The sequence below is a fragment of the Anas acuta genome, chromosome 14, assembly GCF_963932015.1.
Source record: "Anas acuta chromosome 14, bAnaAcu1.1, whole genome shotgun sequence".
NCBI classification, from domain to species: Eukaryota; Metazoa; Chordata; class Aves; order Anseriformes; family Anatidae; genus Anas; species Anas acuta.
In genome coordinates, this window is record NC_088992.1 from 12444133 (window position 1) to 12454955 (window position 10823).

Genomic DNA, 10823 nt, shown 5'->3' on the forward strand with positions numbered 1-10823 from the left:
GCCTGATCTCAATTTTAAATAAATTCATTTAATTAATGCGTGTTGTTACTTTGACCTGGGGACAGAAGGGTCTGTGATTAATGATGGACTATTCCTCTATTCCTAGTCTCACAGCAGCTTTAGTTGACATGTTCTGGTAGCTAGGAAAGAAAAAAATTCTAAAAGGTTTCCTTTGAATTAAATAATAATTGATGGTTTGATTGGAAGCTTTTATCTAATGATCTCCTATGTCCATGAGCCACCAAAATTTTTAAGACAGAGACAAAGCAGTGAACAGAAAGCAAGCTGCTGTCTTGGCCGAGGATGTCACACAGTCAAAAATGTCTCTGCAGAGAGACAGAGCTGCACAAAAATGCTTTTCGCTCCTTCCCCTTGAGCACGGCACATCTGTTCTAACACAAGCTGGCCTTCTGACAATGGTTCTTTAAGAAAGAAGCAGAGGCATAGGAGGTAGAGACGATGTACATGACACTCAGGATATATGGCCAGCTCGCATTATGGGAGTGAACACCACCTGTTTCTAATAAACACCAGATTGTAGCTGTGGGGCTATGCAAGGACAGGAAGAAAACACATGCACTCCTCACAAAGGAGAGAAAAAAGTTAGTGAGATAGAAACTGCAGTTTTTGTCTAGGCTTGATGGGCTATTGATTTGTGAGCTAAGAGATGCCATGTCCTGTGAACAGGCATTTTATCCCTACATTTAGAAGACATCTCAATTTCAGGCTGTTTGTACTCATCACTCAGCATTTCAACATTGTTCCACTTACATGTGAGCTTGGGTGGTTTTACAAGCTGGTATATGCCAACCCTTCAATTGAGTGAATTCACAAATGCTGCCTTTGGAAAGACAGCACTGGAAATCTCCATGACAGACCTGTACTTTCGAATTTTGCAGCAGAGTGTCACTTAAGAACTAAGCTGTACCTGTGCCATTGCAGTCATAACTAAAACAGTCTTCTAAGAGGTGGAAATGGTGCCACCATCACAACATGGCAGATATTTCTCTGGTATTTCTAAACAGAGGATGCCTATGCCTGCGTAAATGAAAATCCCATGGATGGATTAGGGCTGAGAAAGTGGTCTTATCTTGCAGATAGTTGTGCAGGATTTTTTTGTGGCTGTCACTGTTAAACCACTGTTAAAGAGATTAGTTTCAAACTTTTTTTTTTTTTTTTTAACACTCTGGCATTGTCATTAGTACAACATGCCCTGAGCCATGCTTAGCTTGCTTCCAAGCATGGAATTAATCTCATTTTGCATTAGCTACCCAGAACACAACTGTCTAGTTTATATTGGCTGTCCAGGCTTTATCTGTAGTTAAGGAAGCAAAGGCATGACAACTCAAGCAGAAAGAGGAAAGGAGCAAAGAAAATTCAATGCAGCTACAAATAGGTGTTTAAGGTGAGTTGAACTGCCTTCTGAGTATGTCTGTCTCTCTTTATAGTGAAAAGTAGATTAGCCAGTTTAGACTGGATGCCTACTGTTTTGGTGGCAAAAGTTAGAAGTGGATCGCATCTAAGAAAAAAAAAGAAAAAAGAAAAAAAGAATAATAAGAAAAAAAGATGCCTACAGTATCCATGGGCTCACTTTTGGAGACCCCATGCTTTGTAGTAGGTACATGGGCTCCCTGCCCAGGGCACTGGGAGAATTAGGTACCTCTGACAAACCTGCCTGCTGAGACCAGGACTGCCTGGAGCACACAAGATGTGCTCAGTGGGTTGACATATCTCACCTGCAGCCTGCTTCCTTTCTGGGACCATAAAGCCTATACCACCTGCACGATGCTTTCTATCAGTGTGTAGGAAATCAGGTGGTTTCAGAGCAAATAGGACTTGAACACCTGTTTATTGACTGTGATTGTATGTTTTTCAAGCCCTGTGAGAGGTGGAGGACTACAGTATATGACCTGTAATTGACTCTGGAAAAGAAAAAACTAGCTAGACACCATATTCTAATGGTTCAAGCTTTCAGCTGTGTGATTGTAGGATTTGGGTTTTTCTTTCTTTTTCTTTTTCTTTTTCTTTTTCTTTTTCTTTTTCTTTTTCTTTTTCTTTTTCTTTTTCTTTTTCTTTTTCTTTTTCTTTTTCTTTTTCTTTTTCTTTTTCTTTTTCTTTTTCTTTTTCTTTTTCTTTTTCTTTTGCATCCAAGTCTGTCTGTGCATTTCAGGTAACAGTTACTGGACAGAAAAAGAAGTATTTTGAAAGACAACCTAAAAATCCTTTCCTCACAACTGAATTCATGGACTACAATGAGATTCATATTCCTCAATCTCAGAAGTTGTAGATTCCATTTAAAGTCCACTGAGACGTTTTTATTTCGATAGTATGAAAAAATGGAAGGGGTGAAAAGTTCATTTTCCATTTTAGTGTGCATACACACAGGCAAGGAAGCATCAGGAGGTGCAGGTGCAGCCTAGATTTTGAGTTCTGCTACATGCACTCATTTTAAAAATTAATCATTTGGTTATTCAACATGAAGACTGCGGTATTCCTTGAGAAAAAGGCAAAGAGGTGAAGGGGAAAGTCTCCAAAGTAATCCTTTGATTTATGCCAAGAAATGGCCAGTCTTTGCACTTTTATGTAAGCCATGTGGTAAAATAAAACAACCACCTATGTAGCTGTCAGAAGAAATTTAATGTTTTAAATTCAGTGGCTGGGGAATTTGCTTTATTTAGATATTCCTCTAAATTTAGTAACTTTAAAGCATTTAATAAGATCCAGAAAACATGCAAGAGAAGCACAATTAATCTAGTTAAATGCAAAATAGCATCCAAGTGGAAAGTTTTTTGTTGTTAAATTCCTGCTGATAGGAAACAGAAGAGATGCTTAAGGGAGCTTGGGAAACTAGGTGGTACATGACATTTATTCTTGATCTGAAATACCTAAACATACAGCATTCTTAGGACAGCTGAACTGTGACCTTACAGCCTGTCAATCCAGATAAAAGCACATGTTGCCAGGTAAATCAAGCAGAAGTGAAATTTCCTGAGGAGGCTGTTGAAGCCCCATTGCTAGGAAATGATGGCTATTAACTCATTACGTTCTGTCTGTCTCGTTCTTTTTGTATGTGAGCGCTCCACACTGCTGTAAGGATAATTGGTTTCCTTTGGCTTAGTGAGTATTAAGGAGTATTAATATGCTTGCTTTGTATGGCAACAAACATTCAAGGGCTGGGAAGAAAAAACACACAGAAATGCAGGAAAGCCCTTAGTCTTCAGGTGAACAGAATCCTGATTGCAGGGTTGATATCATGGGTTTGTTGTGGTTGTATGCATTATACCAGATGGATTTGTGATAAATGTTTCTGACTTCATCTGGTGAGTGGATTTGTCTGGGCAGAACCAGATTAAAGGGTCAATATCCTGTTCTGAATTAGATTTCAGTAATGCAGGAGTGTACGTGCAGCCCGTTAGCCTGGCAAGGATTTTCATTCAAGGAAAAAAAAAAAAAAAAGATAATGCACTGTGAGGATATCTTCTATTCTTAAATGCTTTTTGCAAGTTACCATAATTGTGTAGTAAAATGGGTAAATATTAAATAATTAAATATTAAGTAAATATTGCATAATATTAAGTCACTATCATTGCTTCATGTTGTATCTCCAACTGAATATGGTCACATAAAAATAACACTGGCACACGTTAAAGCAAAAAATGTTTTTTGGCTGTGCAGTGGTGGCAATGAGGTACATTGAGTGCTGTTGTAATGATAAAACTTCAAAACAGTTTTTAGGCTACTCACTGTTCCAGGGCTTCTACTGGCCACAGCAAGGATGGTTCAAAAATGGTTTGATGTCACCTTCAGTGTTTTGCTTGTTTGTTTTGTTTGATTGTGGTTTTGTTTTGTTTTGTTCTGTTTTTCCAGACAGGAACAGAAAAAGAGATTTGGGTCTGGGCCAATGTTGTTTGAAATGAATGCTGGATGGGCTTTTTGGGAAGGAAGAAGTGATTATTTGTCAAATAGGCCTTAATCTATTGTGTGTGATGTGAAAGCTCACGTTTTTTAAATTGCTGTAGAGACAAATGAATAATAATTTGGAAATGGACCAAGACACACGATGTTCACCTTTGTAATTTATGGTCTCAAAGAAACAAAAGCAATCTGAAAGGTACTTGACCAAAATACTCTATTAAGCAGAAATGAAAGCTGTTTCATATTAATGTGTTTAGTAAGTAAGGACTTGTTAGGACATTTCCATTATCAAAAAGAAACATAGGAAAAAAAACACCCTGAAGCTGAAAGTTAAGGTCATAGGAAATTTTCAGAAAAGCTACAATTGATAAAATAGAGGAAATTTCACATTAATAATAACTTCAAAAAAGATATTTTACACTAGGGATATTAGGTTAAGGTCACTAAAATACTTCTGCATTTCCTGGAGAAATGCAGAAATACTTCTGCATTTCCTTTATTTGACATAAAGTCAAATCCTCATCATCAAATGCAGTCTTAGAGAAAAAAGAATTGTAGAAGCTCTTGTAAATCTTGTAAATCTTGATTAAATCTTGACCAGATTGCAAAAACAATCATATCACCTTTGTTAAAAAGATTGCCTATGACAAACCTATTACACAGACAGTCTCAGAGACAGTGCTGATGTATCAAGTATACAAATTCCTTTGGCTCTGTAACATGGACATACTGCATAAGTATGAAATAAATGAGGAGAACTATGCTTTTCAGAAGTGTATTTCTCTGCTAGGCAGGAGAAAAAGATTGTCAAGCAGTAAAATGTGTCTTTTAGCTTTTGAATCAAGAGTCTTATGTCTACACACAACATACACTTTATTTCATGACATAGAAAATTCTATGAATACCATTACAGAAGATGAAGAATCTTGAAAGAATCAGAAATACAGGAGATACTGCTCGTTTCATGAAGTGGTTGCTAAAGGAAGTGCAACATTGTTCATTGCTATTACAGGGGTGCAGAACAGTCAGCAGCTGAGGTTTACTGAATAGCATCCTCTTGTCTGGCAAAACACTGGAGATCTCCACCTAGATTTTCTGATTTGTTTCCTCTTCCTCCATCTCTCACTAGTGTGAGACCTAGGATTTCTCTGTTTCTTCTTCTTTCCGTGTCCAGCCTTCTCTTCTAAGGGATACGCAGTCTTCCTGTGACAGTTTCCCAACCCTTCCTTGCAGCAATGCTGATCCCACTCCCTTCTTCCCCACTCGATATCTTCACCTGTTCAGCTGGACAGCTCTGATGCAGAGCACAATATCGAGACTTAACCAGATCCATGGGATTGGCATTGTTTGTGTGGTATTGCAAGAATTTATGTATGGCTAGTAGCGTTACAAATGGACAGGTCAATACTGCACTTTTAGGGTGTAGATAAGAACATTTTCATCAGATTGGAGGGCTTTAGGATCAATGCACAAGCATTGAGCTTTCACCTGGTCAGAATCCTTGTTACTTAAGTACTTAAAATAATATATTAAAGTGAATATTTTGGTACAATTCAAATTTTGGAGTTATGTAAATTACAAATAATTTTCAGTGTTTAAAAAGAAAGAAAGCAAGGTTTTAAGACTAGTGAAGAGCCTGATTTGTGTTGCATCTCTTTGTGCTATATGCTCAATATATATCTTTGCCAGAGAAACACACATAAAAATGTCTATCTTACTGGGTCAGTCATGGCAAAATCATGAAGGCAAAATTAAAAATTTGCTTCATAGTGCAAGCCTAAAGCTCGGGATAGAACTTCACTTTATATTTGCCTGTATGAAATAGTGATCTCTTATTTCAAGCACTTCAAATTCAAAAAAAAACACTGAGAACAGTTGTACTTCAAGGCACAACATGGGATCCAGAGCAATATGTGGGAAGAATCTGCGCATGCTAGCACTGAGCAGCCTGGACATGAACCAGCCAGTAACACCCAGATGAGCAGCCAGGCCACCAAGAGTCAGCATAGACCCAGGCTAAAGCCATAGCTTTCAAACGTGAAGCTGATACTCACTGAGTGCTTGTATGTACTGATGTTTTAAGCTTTTCTTGCTGTTTCTTGACTTTTTCAGAACCTGAGGCAGGAGAGGTGTCCCCCCCCGTGGGAGCTGGTGTGAACAGCAACAGCTGGACCTTTAAGTTTGGACCGGGCAATCCCAAACAAGGTGGTCCTGGTGAGTTGCCAGACAAATTCATTATCCCAGGATCTCCTGCAATCATCTCCATCCGGCAGGAGCCACCAAACAGCCAAATTGACAAAAGTGACTTCATAACCTTTGGCAAGAAGGAAGAGACCAAGAAAAAGAAGAAAAAGAAGAAGGGAAACAAGACTCAGGAGAAAAAAGAAAAGGGCAACAGCACTACTGAGAACAGTGATCAGTGAGGGGTTTATACTGAAAGAACCCACTTAGCCAGTTTTTGTAATAATGGCAGATTTCTCCTATGTAGCAACTCCCAATTTCTTCCTACTGTTAACAAATTTCCTGTATGTACAGACTTCAGAAAATCAGCAGGAAATTCAGAGTGTCTGTCTAAATTTCTTAACAGGTTTTGTCTTAAAAAGCTTTATTAAGTCTGGTGTTAACTCTTTTTCTCCACTCTGGCTTGTTTTCAGAATCTAAAAAGCAGACACAAGTTTCCTTTCTCCTACGCCGAAAAGGAGAATCTTCACAGTACAGCCAGTGAGAGGTTGGAATCTCTGCACTGTGGTTCCTGTGCTCCTGTCTTGATGACACTTACAGGACAGGTTTAAAAGTTTTAATATGGTGCACCCTATATCTGATTGGAAATCTTTGTGTGCAGATGTCAGCTAGGTGATATGAGACCAGGTTATAAGACGCAAGAAGAGCTGGTAAATATGCAACAAAGTAAACACCTAATGAACATACATGTTCAAAGATGTTCAGGCTGGGGAGGAAATGTCTGAAAGATGACCAGACTTTTCAAACCTTGGGAAGTCACTGTGTGGGAATACTGAGCCCTATACATGATGTATTTTACACACTCCTGAAAATAAAACCTCACATTTACAGCTCTTTAAGATGACATAAACTTTATGTCTCTACCAAGCAAGCCATTGGGAAAATCGTCCTTTAAAGCCCTACATTACCCTGGCAAGTCTAGCCCTGTGAGAATAAGAAGGGCTGGGCTGACATCCCAGGAATGTAACTGACTGTGATGCTCTGTGTCCCTGTTGCAACTCTAACATTATTTTGCACATAATGTCTCTGAAAAAGTCAGAGTTTTTCCACGACACTTATGCAAAAGAGAGGAAAAAAGAAATGTTAACTATGCTATTTGTTATTTGAGATATTTATTTATAAAGAAATATAGCTGTAAATGTTAAAGAAATATGATGCCCTTTAACCCAAACAGAAGTCAGTCTAGAGCCATTATAAATTATGATTGCTGCTATTAAAGTGCTTTAGAAAAATTGCCTGAAACATCTGTATTATATCGGCCACTTGCCAATAACAGCTTTATTCTGTCGGGTCACTTGGGGGCTGCCTCTTGCATGTATTAATAAATACAGTAATATTTTATTTTTTTTTGCATTAATCTGCACTTTGAATACACCTTTGCAAAGAAACTGTCCTAATATGAAGGAGAAGAAAACTCCTCACACAAGTGGATTTATATAACCTGCTAGTTCTGTGCAGTACCTTGGTGTTACCTCCCACACAACCTTTTCTGATTTTAATTTTACTTTTTCTATGCGGTTATGAATTTCTGACCCTACTAACACTCTTATGTAAAATTCAAGTACTGTATGTATGCTGTATGCTCTTATAAGAATCCTGAAATATTTATTCTGTGCTTGTGTATGTGAATGTCAATGCAACTATTATTAGAGTGGACTTTAAGCTTTACCGTTGAATGTAAATTCATTATTTCTTTTTTGTACACTTGTGAAAAAGTGAAGTAGTGTTAATTTTTTAAGCCACTGTTGATTATCAGTTTTGTTTTTTTTTGTGTGTGTGTATGAAACACAAGTAAAATATCTTTCTTAAATCAATCCATGCATGCATTTTGGGATTTATTGGTAATAACCTGTGAAGCTAAAGCTCTGTGAATTACAAAACCTAAGGATAGGATGGAGTTCTGAATGTGATTGAAGATGTTGATCTAAAACTAATACATGTATTTTTAAAAATAATATAGCAGATGAGGGAATTCCAAAGAGTTTTCTACATTATTGTACATTCACAGAATAAAGCTCAAGTGTCGTATTAATTGGAGCCATGTAAAAACTACATAGCTCTGAAATTTCAAACAGTCCTTTTAATCTAGGATCAAAGAGAGTAACTGGATTCCTTGAGACATGTCCTGGATGTTTTAAGTTTCCAAACTGCTGACAGTTCAGAACAGGTCAATTCCTATTCATTTAAAAAATCTGCTGCAAGTCTTAAAACATCATGGATGGTAAAGCACTAATAAAAGAATTAATACCTCAAAATGTGAACCAGCAATGGCCTCATGTGGTCTATCTAGTTTTCTGTAGCTACCACTCTTGTTTTAATGGCAATAAAAAAGATGCTGCTTGAGAAAGAGGATCCCTAAGTTTTAAAGGCTTGCTGAGAGGGAAGAGCTTAAGATTTGGGGAGGGAGCTGTTCTTTAATTTGGCCTTGAAAAGGATATGCAACTGTGCTATGCATGTAAATTTAGACTTAGGGTGGTGTTTTTGTTTTTTAGTGTGTGTGCGTATGTTTGTTTTTTTGTGTGTGTGTTTTTTTTTTGTTTGTTTGTTTTACATTTGGTGATTAATAAAACAGTTCCCAAAATGTTTTTAAACTGGAGTTACAGTGATAACTTCAAAACACAGGATACTATTTTACTTAAGTGTAGGTCATAAAGCAGTTGTCCTCAACTCCTCTGGCAAAAATCCACCACAAAGATTTAACTCTTACAGGAATCTATTGCATTTGATTATTTTTAGATTTTAATCAAATATATTTCTTTTGAGTACTTGTATTTTCCTCTATATAAGACAAACGGATTCACTCATTTTTCATCCTTGGTCTTACCAAAATAGTTTCCAACACTTTCTTCTATCAGAAGAAATCAGGAGCTGCAGTATGCCTCTAACTTGCCTTTTCTAACACGAAAGTATATTCACCAATGCTGGCTTCATTGTGGGTGATTGGAATGGGCTGCCCAGGGAAGTGGTTGAGTCACTATTCCTGGAGGTTTTTAAAAGACATTTAGGTTTAGAACTTTGTGATATGGTTTAGTGGAGGACTTGTTAGTGTTAGGTAAGAGGTTGGACTATATGATCTTGGAGGTCTCTTCCAACCTATATGATTCTGTGATTACTGCAGGAGGACTGTATGCTAGCATAGCCTGGTAGAGAAAAACATGATGTCTGAATGCAAGGACCACAGTATGAAGGTGTGATGGAACAGAGAAAAAAATTGTCAAGGAATAAGAAAGTAGATGTTCTTGCTGGAAAGGTTTAAAAAGAGGCTGGATTGCAAAAGTGGAATGTATATTGCACAGATGTGCTCTGTGCTTTCAGAAGATGGAATCAAGTGCCTCGCTAGATTTTTTTAAAGATTTTTCCATGTATGAATCCTCCAGTGCAACTGGTATACTGAGATGTCATAAGTGACATTTGTATATTTCAAAACTAGCATGCAAGTGATACCATTGTCATCCTTGATTTTGGATGTCCAGGAAGAGGACGAACACATGGCATGAAGTGCCTTTGGAGGACTATGGGTTACACATCATAATGAGGGTAATACATTTGGCTGAGCATCAGGCATTACTGTTTCAGTACCACTCAATAAGAAATGAGGAACAGAGGTGGCCATAACCTACAAGAATCAAGTAACTAAAGTTTCTTTTATCCTTCTACTGTTAATAAAGTTAGCAAACCAAAATACATTGCAGACTTTGTTAACAAGGAAATTATCATTTTGGACTTTTTATTTTTTTTATCACTTGAACAATTGATTCCTCTCAGAATCTACATGTTATCTGTGAGCATGTTGTCTTCAGAAGTCTGTTTTTATGCATACAAAATTGGTGGCCAAAACCATTGGGCTTTTATAATGATTAAGGCTGACATATGTTGCATATTAATTATATTCTGTTGTTGAGAAGATACCTCATTTTACATTAGGCATCTAAGACATAGTCTTGTGCAGTTTCTTTCTGCTCAGAATTTGGGTTGTAGAACATCAGAGGATGAGGCTCCAATTAAAGTTTTCCAATGATCTTACATAAGGGAAAGAACGTAGAACCCAAAGCATATTTTCCAGGTTTCAGACATAAAAATCTACTATGGAATTAATTGAAGTCATTTGTGATATCCTTTAGGGTCATCATTAGTTCCCTCCTCCTCTTCAGTCACTTGATGTGTTTCAAGAAACACTTCTATTTTTGTAAAAAATCCTTGTATAGTTAATTGACCTTTTCCCAGGGGAATTGTGAGTAAGATACCTTTATAGAATGGTGGGTATTACTACATGACACAGTGACCACAATTTATATAATTCATGTTGGATGGTCAAAAATTTGATCTGCCCATTCTGGTGCATGAAAATCTCAAAATTCCAATAAATAATATTTCCTCCAGGAAAACTTGTATTATTATCTCCCTTATGAACATACAACATATTTAGGTACAAAATGACTCCAGCTTCAGGAATTCTTCCAGCTTCATTCCAGCAAACAATTCAGTTAGAACTTTCTGTCTTTCTGAAATCACCCATTCTTAAACTGTAATTGCATTTTTAAAACGTAAAGTCAATCACTGCCTTTTACATAATTGGTCTTGCTTATCTTAATCTACTTCCATGCCAAGTTTGTGTCAACATCTGAGTAAAATAAACCATATGCAATCTTTCTTCCCTTATCCAATTC

At 37.1% G+C, this 10823-nt stretch overlaps 1 protein-coding gene across 9 annotated transcripts in view; it reads left to right on the forward strand.

Annotated features, from left to right (window-relative positions):
* LOC137864538 (protocadherin alpha-C2-like) overlaps positions 1-7970 on the forward strand; it is a 146493-nt gene extending 138523 nt beyond the window's left edge. For 8 of the 9 annotated variants that reach the window (XM_068698704.1, XM_068698705.1, XM_068698702.1 and 5 more), the window contains one exon: positions 6028-7970. In XM_068698704.1, coding sequence (XP_068554805.1) covers positions 6028-6338 — 311 coding nt within the window. In that variant the 3' untranslated portion in view covers positions 6339-7970. The remainder of the gene's footprint in view (positions 1-6027) is intronic. The other variant, XM_068698698.1, reaches the window with a different exon arrangement.
* Positions 7971-10823: the final 2853 nt, after the last annotated feature.